The sequence below is a fragment of the Mustela erminea genome, chromosome 5 (assembly GCF_009829155.1).
Source record: "Mustela erminea isolate mMusErm1 chromosome 5, mMusErm1.Pri, whole genome shotgun sequence".
Taxonomy (NCBI): domain Eukaryota; kingdom Metazoa; phylum Chordata; class Mammalia; order Carnivora; family Mustelidae; genus Mustela; species Mustela erminea.
This window is the reverse complement of record NC_045618.1, coordinates 103,450,632-103,471,532: the sequence shown is the minus strand read 5'-3', so window position 1 is coordinate 103,471,532 and position 20,901 is coordinate 103,450,632. Positions and strand designations below refer to the sequence as shown.

General features: G+C 37.9%; 1 protein-coding gene and 1 non-coding gene across 3 annotated transcripts in view; both read left to right on the top strand.

Moving 5' to 3' along the window:
• Positions 1 to 1,243: 1,243 nt before the first annotated feature.
• DLGAP5 (DLG associated protein 5) overlaps positions 1,244 to 20,901 on the top strand; it is a 39,136-nt gene continuing 19,478 nt past the window's right edge. Inside the window, exons 1-12 of one of the 2 annotated variants that reach the window (XM_032344287.1) lie at positions 1,244 to 1,394; positions 2,799 to 3,037; positions 6,779 to 6,972; positions 9,485 to 9,547; positions 11,233 to 11,317; positions 11,428 to 11,550; positions 12,525 to 12,595; positions 14,920 to 15,194; positions 16,269 to 16,399; positions 16,730 to 16,859; positions 19,476 to 19,561; positions 20,305 to 20,465. In XM_032344287.1, coding sequence (XP_032200178.1) covers positions 2,800 to 3,037; positions 6,779 to 6,972; positions 9,485 to 9,547; positions 11,233 to 11,317; positions 11,428 to 11,550; positions 12,525 to 12,595; positions 14,920 to 15,194; positions 16,269 to 16,399; positions 16,730 to 16,859; positions 19,476 to 19,561; positions 20,305 to 20,465 — 1,557 coding nt within the window. In that variant the 5' untranslated portion in view covers positions 1,244 to 1,394; position 2,799. Of the gene's footprint in view, positions 1,395 to 1,451; positions 1,917 to 2,798; positions 3,038 to 6,778; positions 6,973 to 9,484; positions 9,548 to 11,232; positions 11,318 to 11,427; positions 11,551 to 12,524; positions 12,596 to 14,919; positions 15,195 to 16,268; positions 16,400 to 16,729; positions 16,860 to 19,475; positions 19,562 to 20,304; positions 20,466 to 20,901 lie in introns of those variants that run through there. The other variant, XM_032344288.1, reaches the window with a different exon arrangement.
• Positions 10,803 to 10,908, top strand: LOC116592161. The gene has a single exon (XR_004286346.1). It is a non-coding gene; the product is annotated as a U6 spliceosomal RNA (small nuclear RNA).

Below are 20,901 nucleotides of genomic sequence, written 5' to 3'. Positions count from 1 at the left end.
GGTATTATACACTCTATTCTTACAAGAAAGTAAGCTAGAGAAAATGTTAGAAAATTATAAGGAAAAGATAATACATTTACAGTACTGTATTTATATTTAAAAAAGAAAACAACAAACAAATGGACCCATGCAGTTCAAACCCATATTGTTAAAGGGTCAGTTATACACAATGGAATTCTTTTTGATAATCAAAACAACTAAATGTTGATTCACTCACAATAGGGATGGATCTCGAAAACATGAGAGAAAGAAGGAGGATGTGAAAAAAAAACCTACCACCTTTATTTTTATGATAGACATCAGAGTGGTTGTCTAAAAGGTGGGCAGTTGGAAAGTGGCTTGAAGGAACTCTTGGGTGGTGGTTACACAGCTCTTTATATTTAGTAAAATTCATCAAATATACACTTTAAAAAACCTGTTTTTCACTCTATTTGAATTTTACTTAAATTAAAAAAAAAAATGGAGGGGCGGGGGAAGACTGGGGGGTGCCTGGGTGCCTCAGTCCTTAAGCATCCAATTCTTTATCTCAGCACAAGTCTTGGTCTCAGGGTCCGGGGTTCAAGCCCCAAGTTGGGATTCCCTGGGCATGGAGCATACTTAAAAACAAAACAAAAACTGGCACCCTTAAAAAGTTGACACTAGGGACGCCTGGGTGGCTCAGTGGGTTAAAGCCTCTCCCTTCAGCTCAGGTCATGATCCCAGGGTCCTCCGATCGAGCCCCGCATTGGGCTCTCTGCTCAGCAGGGAGCCTGCTTCCTCCTCTCTCTCTCTCTGCCTGCCTCTCTGCCTACTTGTGATCTCTGTCTGTCAAATAAATAAATAAAATCTTAAAAAAAAAAAGTTGACACTACACAGTAAAATGAGAATTTGATGGCTTAAGTCCCTCCTTTGAAACGTTGAGGAAAACAGTCCGATAAACTCTGATTTTTGTGACTAAACAGGGAATTAAAAAGCCCTGGAAACTCTAAGCTCCTCTTCCTCCGGAAGCCAAGGTCCTTTCTCGGACACTGGGGATCCTGGGAGTACGTGTGACTCCTACGGCAGTTACGTGGGCCCAGGCCCAGAAATCCCATTGCTCCGCCTCTCATCAATTGCAGACCCGCCCATTCATTCCACTCACACCCATCCTTTGAACCGTCCGTTCACCTTTCAATCAATTCAAATATCGCCAGGCGCAAACCAATCGCAAGCCTCTTCGAAGGGAAGAGGCGGGCATTTTCCCGGAAGTATTGGTTAAAACCCCTCCAATCAGAGGCTCGGTGCGGGAAGTTTGAATTTTGCGGAGCTCTGGATTACGGGCCTCTGTTCCTGCTTCTGAGGCGGCAGTGTCCTTCAGACCCAAAGGTTCCTTTACTTTTAGTTCAGTTGAGGTGTGACTCCAGAAGCTGTCTCAGGTAAGTGGGTGCTGGGGAGCGGGCGGGAAGGAGCGGGCCCACTTTGTAGAAGGTCTGGAAGTCTCGGAGGACCGAGACGGTGGGCTAGACGCGCAGCTCAGGGGAGTCTCCTCGAGGACCGTGTTACAAGTCCTTCCTGTAGTTGATGACGCAGCCCTCCAGGAGGGTAAATATTTGTTGCCCTGACCTGTATGGTAGTAGTCTGCGTTTCGCCACCGGGGCGTAATTAGCCTTCGGGGCGGGACAGTATTTGTAGGTACCGCTAAGTCCTGTTGGCCCCAAATTTAAGTTCCCGTAGCTCTTCTCAGATCCTGTGAAAACTGAAAACATCCCGGCTGAGAACTTCTAGGCAAGCAAGACTAAGGTATTTCTAGATTTTCAAGCTCGAAGAAACTCCAGGAAGTCAAAGAACAGAGCTTAGATGTATGCGAAAAGCCAGGCTGCCTGACCTGGGATACCAGCTCCACCAGCCTTTAGCCGTGCTAACCCGAGCAGTTAATTTACCTCATCTGTATAATGGCGGTAATACTATCTTTTAGGGTTTAAGTGATTATTAAATATCCCTTTAGTGTTCGTTCTCTTTCTCCCTCTCCTTCCTTTCTCTGCGGTGTATAATGCTATGCTGTATTTTAAAATAACTAATCATAAGTTTTATTTTTTTTCTTTCATATGTAGTAAATTCATACTTGGCAGGAGGTGACAAATCAAATAGTAAAGGAGGATTCATGAAAAGCACAGTCCTTGGGTCCCTGCTGGCCCAGTTGGTAGAATGTGGGACTCTTCACCTCCCTGTAGGGAGTTCGAGGCCCAGGTTGGATGTAGAGTTTACTTTAAAAGAAAGAAAGAAAGAAAGAAAGAAAGAAAGAAAGAAAGAAAGAAAGAGAGAGAGAGAAAGAAAGAAAACAAAACCACAGTCCTTTGTCACTTCCCCATGGCTCTTGAAGAAGAATCTTATTGGCATCCAGGTCATATGCATTCTTATTTTTAGACTCTGTTGATTGCTTTAAATCCTGTAACATTTTAATTTGTTGCATTTCTTTTGCAAATTTTTCTTGTATCTGGAGTTTTCTGGCAGACTTTCTTAATTATTCTTGTTGAATAGTATAGTGTGCTTATAATTTTTTTTTAACTTCTTAATGCCTCCTGTTTATATTCTGGACCATAGCTTCCTGGGCTTCCCTTCATCTGTCAAGCAAGTTCCTGTTTAGAACTAAATAAGAAATATGTTTTATCTTTTGATAATCTCCTTCCCTCTCTTTAGTGTTACCTACTTATTCCTTGTGTGTGTGTGTGTGTGTATTTTAATGTTTTTATTTTCAAAGACTCTGAGATAGGATGGGAGTTGGATTGAAATCTCAGTTTTTTAAATAATAAAAATCCATGGTCTCTTTTTTCCGCTGATAGGATGTCTTCATCACATTTTGCCAGTCGACACAGAAAGGATTTAAGTATCGACATGATTAGAACCAGAATTGCTCATAGGAAATCACTGTCTCAAAAAGAAAACAGGCATAAGGAATATGAACGAAATAGACACTTTGGTTTGAAAGATGTCAACATTCCAACCTTGGAAAGTAGAAGTCTTCTTGAATTAGATGAGACCTGTCAAAAGCTTGTTCCAGAAAAGGCCAGTGTCAAGCCAAGTAAGTAAAGGTCCATTGTAACTTTAACTGCTTTGAAAAGTGAATAAAATTTGGTTTAATACCTGAGATTAAGAAAATCCTGAACAGAAGCATGGAGTTTTGAAACATTATTCTGGGTAACTTGGTATTTTCTACAACTAAATGCTCTTTGTTCAAGGTAAAGGCTGTGCAAGTCCCTGGCTAGGCTAAAGCCATTCACTTATAGAGAATTATAACACTGTATTATCTATATTGACTAATAGGAATCCTAAAGTTCTTACTTTTGGAGCAGTTAAGATGACTATTGACAAGAGAAATTGATTAGGGGCATTAAAAATAGAACTGAAATAAGGATACCTTATCAATGGGAAAGTTTCTCGGAAGAGCAAAGAATTTGCCCTTGCGATTTGTTAAAAGGACTTAGAGTCATTAGAAAGGAAAAAGCCAATTAAAGAAGAAAGGAATGACCTCAGCAAAAGATAAAAATAATAAAAGTAGAGTGTCTTAGAAGGCAAGGGATGCTATAGACAAGAAGGAAGAAAACTGGGAAATGACTTTCGAATTTTGCCAACAGGAACACTGGACCCCTATTTAGTTGCTTTATATAGCAGGCATTAGGAGTTGGATCGCAGTGAAATAAAGCGGGGGTAAGTGCTGAGTAAATGACAGAGATAGTTTTTTTTAGAAGTTTTATAGAGAAGGAAATGGGATGCTAAGTTGTTTAACTGTTCACTACTTCAATTTTATTATTTCTAGGACCATTGTAATATGTAGCACTTACAAGACTCCCTACATATTCAAGCTTAATCAATTCTCTAAATGAGAGTGTTGGGCTAAAAGATTTCTTCTGGATTTATCATGTTTGTGATTCTAAAGGAAAGTGAGAGAAAAGAATTGGATAAAAGTGTTAAAGGATTTTTTTTTTTTTTTTTTTGAGATGAGGTGATCCATGCATGTTTGAAGGTCAAGGAAATGGGCTGGTAGTTGAAGGGGAGAAAGTAAAGAGCAACATCTCTTAGAATTTGGGAGGAAATGAAAATGGGGTCATGGAATGATAGTGGATGGCTTTTCGAGAAGGAATGAGACATTTTTTTGTCTGGGAACCAGAGGTGTTATGACTCCTAAGTCATCTCCTTGCCTCTTCTCTTGCTCACTCAAATGCTCTATTCCTTGACCAAAATCTCAAATAAGTCTAACTCTTTCAGTATGCTATTAAAGTATCTGGTTTATTTTCCATTTGCTGAGGACCAGAAGTGGGAGTGAGCCTGGTGTGTTCCAGAGAAAGCAAGTAGGCAAGCATGGCTAGAGAAAAATGAATAAGGGGTAGTAGCTCCCACCCCTGTGGAGCCCTCAGGGGACATCATAAGGACTTTGGCTTTTCGTCTGAATGAAACGAGAAGCTATTAAAGGATTAAGAGGTGTTTATATAAATTTGATTTATGTATTAGAAGCATCACTTTGGCTGCTGTGTTGTGAATAGATTATAGGATAGCAAGCATGGCCTTAGGAAAACCCAAGTAGGAGACTATTACAATAATTTAGTTGATGATGGCTGGTCAAAATGATAGCAATAAAGATAGGTGGTTGCAATCTGGATAGACTTAGGAGGTTGGACCAATAAGATTTCCTAATGGATTGGATGTAGGGTTGATAAAGAAAGAAGAGCAGAATGACTCCAAGGTTTTTGGCAGCATCACTCAGGACACAGTCTTGCCCCAAAAGTTAAACTTGAGTCTAATCAAAACCTTAGATATAATTTCCAGTTTATAGAAAACATGAAGGCTAGAGGAATGAATAAAAAACATGAGAAAGCAGACAAATATACAGTGCAGGACATTCTGTGGGACAACTGACTAGCTTTTTTCAATAGGATCATAGCATGAGAAGTAAGGTGCCAATTGTGTTACAAATGAATACAGATGTGACAAAATATTGACGTTTCTGGAAGGACATGGGTTGGTCCGAGATCTCTCTCTGGCTGGTTGTGTTTGGTCACAAGCAAGTCTCTCTGTTTGCTCCAGTGTGGTGTGTAAGTGTTACCTTTTACAGCATCAGAAAGATTGAAATACTGGCAGGGATGTGACCATCGGGAGATCACTGGAGGAAAGAAAGCCTGAGAATTGAGAAGCCCGGGTATTGGAGGGGTCATCAAGATTTGTACTATGATAGTGACAGAGAGAGTGAGAGTGAGCTAGGAGCTAGAGCCTTCGAGGGACAAGAGGAAACTTGGAGGGCCTATAGAAGACAAGCTGGGGTACTGGATAGTGGGATCTGATGACATGAAATGTAAAGGTGGGATCTTTACACTGGAAATCACGGAAGCAGTGATGAGGACACCTCCCCTCTTTGGGTCCAGTGATAGCACTGGTGTGAGATGAGAAAACAGTCAACCGTGTGAGAGGACTGCTGGGGAGACTGTGTTCAGGGAGAGCCAGGTTTCAGTCAGATCAAGAGATGACAGGAACATTTAGAGGAGAAGTTGAGAATCCAGAGGTTTTGTTGCTTAACCATTTCAGCATCTGTGCTTTTGCATGTTCTGTTCTGGCTTTTTTTTTTTTTTAAACAACGTTATTGAGGTGTGATTTACATGGCATAAAAAAAATCTACCTATTTTTAAATACATGCTTATTTTTTAGTAAATTTACTTACTTGGGGTATTATTTTCATGAATTATTTTTAACCCTTACCCAGTAGGCAAATAGAATCATTCTTCAGAACCTTTCTCAGGTATTCTCTTTTCTGAGGAGCCTTTCCTGGTCTTCCCATAGAGAGGTTTTTTCTGATTCTCTATTGTGTGCATTCTCCTATTTGTTTCATACTAAACCAGACTGAAGCTGTTCATTTCTCCAGGATGCTGTGAGCACTTCAAGGGCAAAAACTTACTTATTCACACTGCCTAAGCATGTCTTGCACATAGCCTCTTCTTCCCAAACCAGTTAAAACAAACAGTATGTAGATGGAAACCCAAGTTGAGCTGAAGAAACTGACAAGTAGCCCTAATATTGGGTATTCATTAACCTAACACTTAGTGGCTTAAAACAATTTCAACATTTATTATTTCACACAGTTGCTGTGGGTCAGGAATTGGGGTGCAGCTTAAATGAGTGGTGCTGGAGGTCACAGTCAAGATGTCATCCAGGGATGCATCTTGCAGGCTTGACTCAGACTGGGTGGTTTGCTTCCAAGATGACTCACTCCCATGACTGGCTAGTTGATACTGGCTTCTGGCAGGAGGCCTTAGGACTTTGTCATGTGGGCATCTTTATAGGGCCATTCAAGTCCCCTTAAGACTCTACAAGGCCATTGGCTTCCTCCAGTGCAAGCAGTCCAAGAGGGGCCAAGGCAAACATTTCAATGTCTATAATGACTAGTCTTGGGAGTCAAAACCATCATTTCATGGTATGTTGTTGGTTACCAGGCCAGCCCTGTTGAGTGTGGGAAGGGATGACATGCAGGCATCATCACCAGGAGGTGAGAATCATTGGGGTCAACTTGGAGGGTGGCTAGCATACAAGCACATTAATTCAAAAGTGAAGTAATGCATGCTTACTGTGTAGCAAGCAGTTAATAAATATTTGAAAAGACAAAGGCAAAGAAATATAAATTTTAAAAGAAGAGAGGTTGAAATAACTTGTTTGAGTGATAAGGAATTAACAGAAGTTACTGAAAGCATTTCTTAACAGTAGTCGAAGTTAGAAGTTAGACATTTGCCTAATTTTTTTTTCTGAAATGTATTATATACTGTGGGTTTTTTCTACCTAGGGTCAGTGAAAACTCTTCTAGGTGATCAACGAAAGCAAATGCTCCAAAAATATAAAGAAGAAAAGCAGCTTCAGAAATTGAAAGAGCAGAGAGAGAAAGCTAAACGAGGAGTATTTAAAGTGGGTCTTTATAGGCCTGATATGCCTTGTTTTCTGTTATCAAACCAGACAACTATGAAAGCTGAGCCAAGAAAGGTAAATTTACTATCCTTATTAGTAAATAGTAAATTAGTAAAATCAGGTCTGTTGATGTAGTTTATAGGTTCTTGAGATAGGAAAAGAGTGGGCAGAAGTCAGTCTCCAGTGAGTGACTGAGGAAGACTGGTCTGAGTGGCTGGAGTACTGAAAGAAAATGGTCAGTGAGTCAGGAAGGATGAAATTTGAACTGGGGCAGTGGGATTTGTAATTTAGGCAGTCGCTGGTGATGTGCTATTTTAAAGATAAGTATAAAAGATCTTAGACTGTGTACTCATTCCTGATTTAAATATGAACTGAATAACATAAAACCTATTGAATACTGCCTGTTTTTCTGGGCTTTCACACATCTCATTGACTTATTTAGATGATCTTTGATTTTTTTACTATTATCTGTGAATGACCTTCAGATAAGGGGGAAGGGACCCAAAATCAATACAATAGTGTTTAGGTAGGATGATATAGATAAATATATTCTATATATCAGAGGAGGGAGAGTTTATTTATGTTTGGAGGAACGTCAAAGAAGACTTGGAAGGGATTAGATTTAAGCTGACTTTTTGAGATAGGATACCAATCATTGGTCTAAACTATAGACAAGTATTTAAAAATGTTCAAAATATATGTAAGGGGAAGCAAATGGACAAAGGAAGAGAGAGAAAGAGAGATAAGCAAAGAAGCAGACTCTTACCTCTAAAGAACAAACTGATAGTAACTAGAGGAGAGGTGGGTGAGGGGAGGGGGTCAAACAGGTGATGGGGATTAAGGAACACACTTGTCATGATGAGCATGGAATGATATATGGAATTGTTGAATCACTATATTATATACTTGAAACTAATATAACACTGTATGTTAAGTATGCTGGGAATAAAATGAAAAACTTAAGGAAATATATATATTATAGTGTGTGTATTGGGAACAAGAGACCCATCACAGTATTAAGTAATAAGATTCACCAATAATTTTTTTTTATTTTATTTAGATGGCCACTGTTGAATGCTGGTGGCCGTGCAATCTAAGAAGGGCCTAATTTCTTTAGCACTAGATTTCCCCTGAGATTTAGGGAAGAAAATGACTTCTTATCTAAGAGAGAAATCTGATTAGGTCTAAGAAATTTTACAGAGTTGGGGTGCCTGGGTGGCTCAGTGGGTTAAGCTTCTGCCTTTGGCTCAGGTCATGGTCTCAGGGTCCTGGGATCGAGCCCCACATTGGGCTCTCTGCTCAACGGGGAGCCTGCTTCCCTATCTCTCTGTCTGCCTCTCTATTTGTGATACCTCTCTGTGTTAAATAAATAAATAAAACCTTTAAAAAAATTTTTTTTATAAAATTGATAAATATTGATAAAATTGATAAAGATCGTGCCACTTTTTTTTTAAAGATTTTATTTATTTATTGGACAGAGAGATCACAAGTAGGCAGAGAGGCAGGCAGAGAGAGAGGAGGAAGCAGGCTCCCCGCTGAGCAGAAAGCCCGATGCACGGCTAGATCCTAGCACCCTGGGATCATGACCTGAGCCGAAGGCAGAGGCTTAACCCACTGAGCCACCCAGGTGCCCCTCTTGCCACTTTTTAATCAGTCTTTCTCATGTTAGTTTTTTTCCACATTTTGTGATCAAGTCTCCATTTTCTTATTGACAGTGGAGAAATGCATAATCATGAGGCTCGAAGGCAAACTGTAAAAGCCGGGAGAGTAAACTATATAGTATCTTTTCATTAAACAGAAAACAAAAGATCCTAATACTCTAGTCTGTTCATCTACTCCCTTCTGAATAAGTCCAGCAAATCTTGTTAATGAGGGTTCAAATACCTGGAAATTATGGTTTGAAATTTCTTCTTTCGGCTCACCAAGAAATGAGCTTTTGGGGTTTTTTTTAAAGATTTTATTTATTTATTTATTTGACAGAGAGAGAGATCACAAGTAGGCAGAGAGGCAGGCAGAGAGGGGGAGAAGTAGGCTCCCTGCTGAGCAGAGAGCCCGATGTGGGGCTCGATCCCAGGACCCTGAGATCATGACCTGAGCTGAAGGCAGAGGCTTAAACCACTGTGCCACCCAGGCACCCCAAAAAATGGGTTTTGAAGCTGCTAATTTAAATGTACTTTAAGCCAAGCCAGAACCAGAAAAAATAGGAATTCAAGTTGGCAAGTATCTTTTGCCATAAATGATCAAGGATAAAATTTAACTTTAAAATGGAAATTTTAGGGACGCCTGGGTGGCTCAGTTGGTTAAGCAGCTGCCTTCGGCTCAGGTCATGATCCCAGCGTCCTGGGATCGAGTCCCACATCGGGCTCCTTGCTCAGCGGGGAGCCTGCTTCTCCCTCTGCCTCTGCCTGCCATTCTGTCTGCCTGTGCTCGTTCTCTCTCACTCTCTCTCTGATAAATAAATAAAATATTAAAAAAAAAAATGGAAATTTTATTTCAAGAGAGACATGAAATTAAACTTTTGCCAATTCATTTTTTTTTTTTTTTGCCAATTCATTTTTTAAACTTTATTTTCTTTGACTGTTTTAAGGCTGTTCCATCTTCTGAACGGATTACAAGGTCAAAGGCCAAAGACCAAATGGAGCAGACTAAGGTAGAGTTGACAGTTAGTAGGTAATTGTTTCAAAGATGACAAATTGTACTTTTCTTCTCAGAGTAAATTGGTTTTTAATCTAATACCAGTTTTAAGTGTGGTGATTAATTTGCTAGAGTTAATGATACCAAAATCTGTATTATTGTTAATGGTGATAAAACTGTCTTGGCTACTACTGAAATACTCACTGAAAATATCTTTGCATGACATCTTTTGTGAGATGTATGCTAAACCTATGTCACACTCTTTTGTTTACTGGGCAGTTACTGTTATGCATTCTGTTATGTCATCGTAAAATATGATAAAAAATAAAATAGAGCACCTAGGGTGGGTGTTATAAACTTACAGGTCTTCAAAACACCATGTGACTGAAGTTATTAGGAAGATTACTAAAATAAAGGGATGTGGGCAAGGAAGAAAATAGTATGCCTCTTCATCAGGTGAGGAACCTGAATTTCATGTATTCAATAACATTTGAGTCTACCCCGTTTCTCTCTAGGGTATAGTAGTGAACAAAATGAACAAAATTCCTTGTTTTCATTGAGCTTACATGTGAGATAGACAATTAAAAAAAAATGTATATAGCAGATCAGATGGTTGTATTATAGAGGAGGTTAAAAAAAAAAAAAAGAGCGAAGGGAGAAGGGGAGTACTAGAGTGGGTGTCAGGTGGAATTTGGATTGGGGCAGTCAAGTAGGGCCTCACTGAGATGGTGGCATCTTGAGTGAAGTCTTGAAGGAGTGGAAGAGTGAACCATGGGAAAGAGCTTTCTATCCAGAAGTTTCTAGACACAATTCAAAGGTCTTGAAGTGAAAACATGCCTGGTATGTTTAAGGATTCTCAGAAGATTATAGACAGCTATTTTTAATAGCTCAGGTTATTAGCATTTTCTTTTTTTAAAGATTTTATTTATTTATTTGACAGACAGAGATCACAAGCCGGCAGAGAGAGAGAGGAGGAAGCAGGCTCCCCACTGAGCAGAGAGCCCGATGCAGGGCTCGATCCCAGAACCCTGGGATCGTGACCTGAGCCGAAGGCAGAGGCTTTAACCCACTGAGCCACCCAGGCGCCCCTTATTAGCATTTTCTAAAGTCTAAGATTCTAAAGAAGCTATGAGGAAAATTTCCATTGTATAATGCAAACCTTTTTTCTTCATCTCATTTTATTTGGGGAAGTAGATTTTTTGCCAGGTCATTTACAATAAACAGACTTGAGAAATGGGGTCAATTTACAGATAAAATATGTAGCAATTTGAGTGCTTACTTCGCTCGCACATACGCTAAAACTGGAACAATCCAGAGAAGGTTAGCTTGGCCCCTGCAGCAGGATGCATGCAAATTCATGAAGGGTTCCATATCCACCCCACACCCCCACTGCCCTCCCTGGCACTGCCTCAGCCTTGTGTTTGTGGTTCTGTTACCCCTCATTTATTCATTGCTATTTTTACGATGTCTCCCCCCTCCCCCATTTCCCCCTTTTGTAAGTGACCCCTGGGGGGATGGGGTTTGCTCAATCCTTCTCTCCATCTCACTCCACTCCTCTTCAGAAGAAGGTGGGGGTAGCAGAGATGTGTGGGAGTCTGTATGGTTGAATGACTAAAATGACTTGGAAAACTGCCCCCCCAAAAAAGTGGCAATTTGATTCATTATGCAGTTAAATCACATAGCACCTAATCTTTTAAATAGATTAATAATGGGAGTGATGTTCGAACAATCCGACCTGGTCAGAGACAAACTTCTGAAAGAAAAGTGTTGGACAAAGAGAAAAAAGGTAGGAATTTAGCAGTTATTATATTATATATCTTAATAAGCGCTGATGTTGCCACAACAGTAATTTAATAATAGCAGCAAGCATTTGATTTGGTTATTTTTTTCTCACAGTCACACTGCCCGTAATGACCACATCCATGAGAATGACTCGATCAGCCACTCAGGCAGCAAAGCAGATTGCCAGAACCGTCTCCTCGACTACAACAGAAAAGCCAGTTGCAAGAGCTACTAAAGGTAAGAACTATTTCTTGATCAATGGCTGTTCTAGGATGTTTTGGTCTTTGATGCTTTTGAGTTCAGTTTTAAAAATCATCATGTACAACTCTGGATAAGAGGCAAAGAAATAAGAGATTCCAGTTCCCAAGGTAGTTTCCATGCCTCAGCAGTCAACTACACACAGTGGGTGCTCAAAGATGGAAGTACCTGATCTGGTGTTAGCAGAGCTTCAAAGAGAGAAATGAATAACCCAAATAAATTAGAGCCCGTCCGTTTGGCGAAATACAATGGAAACCTCGCAGAACAGTGTTATGAAAGAATTAAATAGATTAAGTGCACAAAGAATAACAGATCAAATTCTGAGCACTATGATCACAATCCTAAAACATGTATGTGACTATGTGAACCTAGGATAAAACTGGAAAAATATATCCTAGAGTGTCAACAGTGATTGTTACTGAGTAATGTAATCTTGGGTTTTTTTTTTTTTAAGGTTTTATTTATTTATTTGACAGAGATCACAAGTAGGCTGAGCAGCAGGGCAGGGGGGGTGGGGCAGGGTAGCAGGCTCCCTGCAGAATAGAGAGCCTGATGTGGGGCTCGATCCCAGGACCCTGAAATCATGACCTGAGCTGAAGGCAGAGGCTTTAACCCACTGAGCCACCCAGGCACCCCTTGGGTTATTTTTTTTTAATTTTGTGGGGGTTTTGTGCTTTTCTTTATTTTCCTAATTTTCTATAACAAATAGGTATTTGGTAGTCAGAGACAAAAGTAAAATATCTTGACACCTTGGTTTTGTTTTGAAAACAGATGGCCTATACTTGGCAGGAAATTTCATCTGTTTTTATCTCATTTATTACTCTTTATCAAAAAATCCTTTAAGATATACATTCTTCTTGTTGCCTTTTTTCCTTTTCCAAATGACCTGATCCTTTAAAAGCAGTATTTTCTATCTAAGTCAAAATGGCTGTCTTATTTCACTTTTATTTTAGATAATGAAACAGAAAGAAAGACCCCAAATCAAGGAAGACCTGCCAAAAAGATAGAAACAAAACCTGACAAGGTAAAGTATAAACACCTATTTATTTCTTGATACTTTGAAAATCTTATTGCTATTTTCATAAAGTTGAAATTAAGCATACTGAACTGTTTCAAGAGGTTTAAGCTACATGTGTGTTAAAACGTCTTGAGCCATTAAGAAGCATCAAAAGGATTTACTTTTGTAGTCTTTCAAGTATTACATCCTCAGAGCTTTATAGCTAGAGAAAACATAATTTGGTTAACGGGAGATAAATATAATAACACAGCTGACAGAAACCTTCACACAGAAATTCACTAAGAGATAAGATAGAGTAGAGTGAAATATATTGACTTTGGATTCATTTAGGCATGACTTTGAATATTGTCTCTGCTTCCAATTAGCTAGATAACCTTGGGCAAGTTATGAGTTTGTTTTCCCATCTCTAACTTGCACTACTTTACATAAAGTAGTTTTAAGAATGAAATAATCTGGGGACGCCTGGGTGGCTCAGTTGGTTGAGCGACTGCCTTCGGCTCAGGTCATGATCCCAGCGTCCTGGGATCGAGTCCCACATCAGGCTCCTTGCTCAGCAGGGAGCCTGCTTCTCCCTCTGCCTCTGCCTGCCATTCTGTCTGCCTGTGCTCGCTCTCTCTCCCTCTCTCTCTTTGACAAATAAATAAAATCTTTAAAAAAAAAAAAATGAAATAATCTGGGACACCTGGGTGGCACAGTCAGATAAGCATCCGACTCTTGGTTTCAGCTGAGGTCATGATCTCAGGGTTCTGGGGCTGAGCCCTGCGTCAGGTTCCATGCTCAGTGTGGAGTCTGTTTGAGATGTTTTCTCTCTCCCTCTCCCTCTGCCCCTCCTGCTCGTGCTGTCTCCCTCTCAAATAAATAAATAAAATCTTTTTTTTTTATAAATAAAATCTTTTTAAATAAATATGAAATAACACAAATTTCTTTAAGATTTTATTTATTTATTTGCTAGAGAGCACAAGCTGGGGGAGCAGCAGGCTGAAGGTAAAACAGGCTCCCCGCTGAGCAAGGAGTCCCCAGGACCCTAGGATCATGACCTGAGCTGAAAGCAGATGGGTAGCAGGCTGAGCCATCCAGGTGTCCCATGAAATAAGCTAAATTTCTGACAGCATCTAGCATAGAGCCTAGTAGAATCTTCAAAAAAGAGACACCAATTTGAGGACCCAATTCCTTGGCTTATGATCCACGTTATAATTCCATAACCCTAAAAACAAAAGTTTTGCCAGAGTGTACGAAACCTGGCTAGATTCTCATAAGAATCAAACTTAGCTCCTCCAAGGAAGGCAGTATAGGATAAATCTTTGTAAGCAAGCAGCTGGATCTCATAGTTCTTCCCATAAGATTGATTTCCTCCATAAGGGTTAACCTAGGTTTTTACTTTCACTGCCATGTTGGCCTCAGGGACGTTGTCACCCTTAAATTCTTGTCCAGGTTGAGATACTCTGGTTCCTGTTCATATCTTGTCAAAAATCAGAAACTTCTAAAAATTATATTTAAATGACTACATGAAATGGATGAGGGGAAGTCAAAAGTTACAAACTTCCAGTTACAAAATAAGTAAGTCCTGGGATGTAACATATTACATGGTGACTGTAGTTAATAATTCCATATTGCATATTTGAAACTTACAAAGAGAGTAGATCTTAAAAGTTCTCATCACAAGAAAAAAAAACTTTATAACTATGTATGGTATTAACTAGACTTACTGTGGTGATCATTTCATAATATATACAAATATTGAATCATGTTATATACTTAAACCTAATGTAATGTTATATGTTAATTTATATCTCAAGTGAAAAAAAAAAACAAATTGACTTGAAAAAGAAGATATGCTTCACATTTTATATGGTTCATCTTACTGTATAACACTGAAAAATAATTTTGCTTATATGACAAGGTTATTTATAATCAAGATTATTTGCAAAAAGGATTTGGTACTGGACAGAAGTAGTCATCTAATAAACATTGGATTTCTGATTCTGAAACTATTGTAATTATCAGCATAATCTAAGTAAAAAGATTTTGTTTTTGTTAGGTGAGTTAATTTTTCCACCTTAGTTTTCATATATTTTAATGTGTTGTAACACCTAAAACTATTATTTATTCCTATAACGAAGATTGGTTCTCTCTCTTTCTGGATCATAGTAATGGTTTATTGCAGGTGGTCTTATGATTCCTTCTATTCATTTCACTGTGTTTGTGTTTGTCTTTTTAAATTATGTTTGTGGGACATATATCTCAGTTTCCACATTTTCAGTCCTGTAAGAATCGGTCAACTGTATCCCCAGAAGAGGAATTCTCACTCTATTCTGTTTACTCACAACTAGGTCGTTTCTTTCAAAGTCGATAGTGAAGAAAATACTTTGGGTTCACAAACCAGTGCAACTAAGAGAATGGATCCAGATGGAATCTTACCAAAGATGGAGAACTTACCTAAGACAAACACTGCAAAAATGAAAGGGAAGAAATCCTTTGCACCTCAGGATTTTATGTTTCAGCCGCTGGATGGCCTGAAGACCTATCAAGTAACACCTATGACTCCCAGAAGTGCCAATGCTTTCTTGACACCCAGTTATGCCTGGACCCCTTTAAAAACAGAAGTGTAAGAATGTAATGTTAATGAATTTCTTGCAAAGATAGGTAACAAATGCCTTTCTTAGATTTAGCAAGTGCTTTTTAAAAGTTCTTATTTAGTTTATTTACTTGTAAATCGTGAAATTTTGGTTTTTAAAAAAATGCTTCAGGAAGCTACAATAATCTATTTGACACTTTTGCTATTTCCTGTGCATTGTTATTAACATTATTTTGACAGTACAATTTGTGTTTTGTTGCTTTTAATAAATGACTATTTATCACTTATAAATAAAGTTTTAGAAAGAAGTAATTGCTATAATACTGTAGCTCAGACATGGGCTTTTGTTTGTGAGAGTTACTTTAGAAAAATTACCTCTAAAGGCAAAAATGATTAACTTGCAAAATGAGGGGCAGGCCTTATGGTGGGATCACTTGGAATCTTTAAAAGGGAAGATTGTTTTGTAGACTGGCTGTTGGCAAATTTACTAGAAACTGCTCAGCAGCAGCAAGACTATTAAGTGTTTGTTCCGCTAAGATCTTCAAATCTTTAGATCTCATTACAATTAGTAAAGATGGGCATCCCCACTATATAGGTGTTTAAATTTTTCTGCTCTGGAATATAAATATATATATATATATATATATATATATAAATTTTTTTTTAAGTTTTTTTTATTTATTTGACAGAGAGAGATCACAAGTAGGCTGAGAGGAAGGCAGAGAAAGAGGGAGAAGGAAGCATGCTCCCTGCCAAGCAGAGAGCATGATTCGGGACTCAATCCCAGGACCCTGAGATCATGACCTGAGCTGAAGGCAGAGACTTAACTCACTGAGCCCACCCAGGCGCCCAGATATGTTGTTTTTAAAATGAACATACTTCTGGGGCACCCGGCTGGCTCAATCAGAAGTGCCTGCAACTCTTGATCGTGGAGTCATGAGTTCAAGCCCCACGCTGGGTGTAGAGATTAAATAAACAAACTTTAAAACACCATACATTTCTATTTTTATCTCAGGTTTTTAAAAAGCAATGTAATTTTGAAATCCTTCAATTAGATGTATAAGATTTATGGTTCAAGAAGTATATTTTTGCTCTTGTTTTCAGTGATAAGACTCAAGAAGTGACAAAAGAAATTTTGGCTCAACAATGTAAAACTTACTCTATGCAGACAGTACATCAAGATTCAGATAAACTACAGTGTACTTTGGGTTCTCTAACAGTTTGGAATAAAGGTATGGTATTTTAATTAAATATTTACTTGCCTTCTGGATTGTGATTTATCAGAGATTTGTTTTCGATCCCCACAAGGTTAGAAGAGATGGGAAACATGGGGAAAGACATCTGGGATTAGGAATGCAGACTGAGAAAAAGGAGAAAATAAATGTAAATTTGAAGAGATGAAATCATTGAGACCTTTTAGAGGAGATGTGGTAAATGAAATCATTGAAGCAGAAATAAAATGTTAAAATTCAACAACAAAAGAATGAAAGGATTTTTAAAATTTGTCTTTTGTAGGGAATGTCATTTTAAAAATGTTTCTTTGACATTTATATGTGGTGTTTTCTTTGTAGAACATGTCTTAAATAAAGATGAGACTACTAAAAATTCAGATGGCCTTACAATAAAAGAAGTTCCATCACTTGAAATAAATGAAGATCAGGTATCTCAGCCCCACCACGATGTGCCATATTTCAGGTTTGTCCAGGTGTTCCTAGTGTAAGAATTTGTATTAATGTGTAGATATTTAAAACGGAAATTAAACTATTTTAACCTTGATATAATAGATAAATTAGACTCTGGGTGATTTTCATTTGTTTTTTAAAATGTATTTTTTCAGTAGCTAGTATTTTCTTTCATGTGGTTTCCAATTTGAAAGGTAGAAAAAGGTACAAGTGAGAAGCCCTTTCTCAACTGTCTCCTAACGCCGCAATTCAAACCTTCCATGGAGGCAAGTGTTATTCATGCTTTGTGAAAGAAAACTTTGAGATAGGTAAAATATATAGGGAGACAAACATATGTATTTTTTCCTTTTTTTATACAAATAATAGCTTACTATTCTGTTTTCATTTAATGTTTATTGTAGGAGACATTCCATTTTAATACTTAAAGAGCTTTTTCATGTTGTTATTTTGTTTTTGGGTGTGGGTATGTGTGTGTGTTTAGTGACCACATAGTATCCAATTATGTGGAGGAACCACAACTGACTTAATAGTATATTGCTGTTGCTGATTATTTACATTGAGTTCTGTCTTTTACTAATACACCCAAGGCTGCAAAGAACAACTTTGTATACTTTGCAGTTCTCTCATGTGAAAATATGTAACGACCTCAATTTACATTCCCTTCAGCAAGGGAGTATGGGGAGTTCCTATTTTCTCCTACTCCCCCCGACCACACCAAAAAAAAGAACCAAGTTAATATTTTATAAAAGAAGGATAGTGGGAGATGTTAGGAAACTCTTTGGCCTACTAAATCATGAGATAGGATTACTTTTCTCCAACTGTGAAGAGTGAAAATTAACATCCTATTTGGGGAACCTCAACCATGTCACCTACAGACTTTGGAAACAAGTCAGAGGACTGCATTTGGAGACAGGCCCCAACCTTCCACATTACACAGGAAATGATTTAATGTTGCTATTTTTTTTTTAAGCTTTTTATTGTGGAAAATTTTAACATATATGAAGGTGCAGGGACTTGTACACTGAACCCCCATCACTCATGTTCAGTCTTGTTTCATATTTATTCCCATATACTTCTGACTCAAGATATTTTAAGAATATCCCAGATAATCATATCACTTCATCCATAAATATTTTTGTCGGTATTTTTCAAAGTTAAAGACTCCTGTTAACATAACCGTAACACTTATTGTAGTTAACATAATCATAATAATTACTTGATGTCATAAAATATCCAGTCAATATTCAAATTTTCTAAATTATAGTTCACATGCAGGCATGCACACATACATGTTTATGTATATGTTGTGGGTTTTTGGCATTTTTTTTGTTTTTTGGTTTTTTTTTTGAGAGCAAGCATGTGTGCATGCAAGCGAGGGGCAGAGGGGCAGAAGAATAGGGAAAGAGAGAATCTGAAGCAGACTCCAGCCCAGCGTGGAACCTCACGCAGGGCTCATCTCACAACCCCAAGATCATGATCTGAACTGAAATCAAGAGTCACACCCTTAACTGCCTAAGCCACCCAGGCGCCCCATGCTATTATTCATGAATGAACATAGCAAGAACATTCTCATACCTTTTCCAATATAATGTTAACAATTTTTTGAGCTTTGCCAATTAAGTAGATAAGAAATATTATCTTGCCTATAGTCTCAATATTTATTCAATTATGAATATCTTTTTATATGTTTGAAAGCCACTTCAATTATTTTTAGAGCACAAAATTTTAGAATTATAAAGGATTTTAGCAATTTAGCTAGTCCATTGTGTTTTCAACTATGAGACATTGAGATAATAAGCAATTTACCCAACTAAATGTCAGATCTAAGCCAGTTCTCTTTTCTAGTAAATTAAGTCATTCTCTGTCATGCCACTGGATATAAACAGCTGAAGTTTTCTTCTAAAAAACAAAAACTATTCTCAGTTTCTCCTGTGAGGATGCTTTTCAGAAAGAAACAGATTACGCTTACCTTAGGCCTGTGTTTCTTAACCTTGGCACTATTGACATCTTAGACAAGATAATTGTTGTGGGGACCACCTTCTGCGTTGTAGGTTGTTTGGTAACATCCTTGGCCGGTAGCGCTCCTCCGGTTCATGACACACAAATGCCTCTAGACATTGTCAAATGTGTCCTAGAGGACAAAATTGACCCCCGTTGAGAACCGCTGCCTTTGGAGTGGCAAGCAAAGCCTAATAATTATAGAGAATCAGAAAGGCTCTATCATTGTTGTTTCATACTTAACAGTTTTAACCTTCAACTTACTCTTGAGAGTTGGGTTGGTCTTAGCTCCGTGGACAATAACAAAGAGCTAATAACAGGAGAAGTAAGGAAATCTGATTGTATAAAGTCTTTAAAAAATAAGAATGGAAGAAATTGGAAATACTAGCATGAAAAGCGGCTCTTGGCATTAACCATTTGGGTATGTTTTAGGTGTAGAAAGAGGGACAGTGTATCAACTTGGATTTGTGGATTTTAATGTATCACAGTTCAGAAAGTCAGCATCAACTCTGAAAAATTAACATGTGACTGTCTTTTAAACCTTCCTAATGTTACGTGTGCCAGAATGTGAATACTTAGGTATTAATATAAGGAACATTAAATAAAACTGAAATGTATGTCATAATTTTAGAAATATTCTTCGGTCAGAAACTGAGAAATTAACTTTGCACTGCCTTGAGTGGGACAGGAAGCTTGAATTGGACATTCCAGATGATGGTGAGGGAACATTTATATTTTTTTGTTTTAGTTTTGGTTTTTAAAATATGGTTATATTTATCCAAAACAAAGATCTATGGTTGTCCAGCTGAACTGGCTATATTGTTATTCAAAGCAGCAAGAATTTTTCATATCTCAACATATGTTTGCTAATATCTCTGTACTAAAATGGTACATGATTTCAAAGATTTAAGTAATTAGAATATTGATTGTTATTCCTGAAAATTAGACATTTACCTATTATTCAATTGATATAACTATGAGTGGCATCTGTAACTGTTATTGTCTAATCAAACATAAATATTCTAAATGAAAATCACCTAAATCAATATGGAACAGGTTTTCAGGAAAGTTCCTTAATCTTACTTATTTGGGGAAGCTGTTTAGAAAAAAAATCATTTGTGTTTTGTCAGTGTGAAGTCTTTCATTGATACTGATGTGTGATGAATTCTTATTATAGTTTGTGATTGAATTCTTATTAAATACAAGGAGAGTGCTCTTGATTGTACAGCAATATGTATGAGAATGAATATTGCTAATTTTTAGCAGGAATTAAAGCAGATAGTAAATGCTCAGTATTTGTAAAATAAAGTTTTGTAGTGATATTTTTTGTTTTGCATGAAGGTAAGAATTTGATTCTATAAGCCTGAGGTTATTTACTTTTGAGGTCTTATCAGCTGGTAGGCTGGCAATAAAGGTCCAGTTTTGTCCTTTAACTTTCAAAAACTTCATATTTCCTTTAGCTAAAGATCTCATTCGCACAGCAGTTGGGCAAACAAGACTCCTTATGAAAGAAAGGTTCAAGCAGTTTGAAGGACTGGTGGACAATTGTGAATATAAACGAGGTGAAAAGGAGACTACTTGTACAGATCTGGATGGATTTTGGGATATGGTTAGTTTTCAGGTATGTAGCTAAGCATTTTCTGTGTATTAACTCTGTGGGTCTTTTTGAAAATGGAGTTAGTAAAAATAAAATAATGGGGATAATGGGTGCTTATTTTAGGTACCTGTAATATTAAATGAGATATTAGATAATATTTTTATAAACTGTAAAGCACTGTCTAAATTTTAAAGATTGATTGATTATATAGCAGGAAAGAGAGCACAAGCGGTGGGAGGGGTAGAGGGAGAGAGAATTTAATCAGACTCCCTACTGAGCATGGAGCCTATCATGGGGCTTGATCCTACAGCCCGAGATCATGACCTGAGCTGAAACCAAGAGCTGGATTCCTAACTGACTGAACCACCTGGGTGCCCCAGTACTGTCTAAATGTTATAACTATGTCCACTTCTTTCCTATGTTGTCAGGGTGATTTCCAAAAGGTTTGGAAATTGAGATT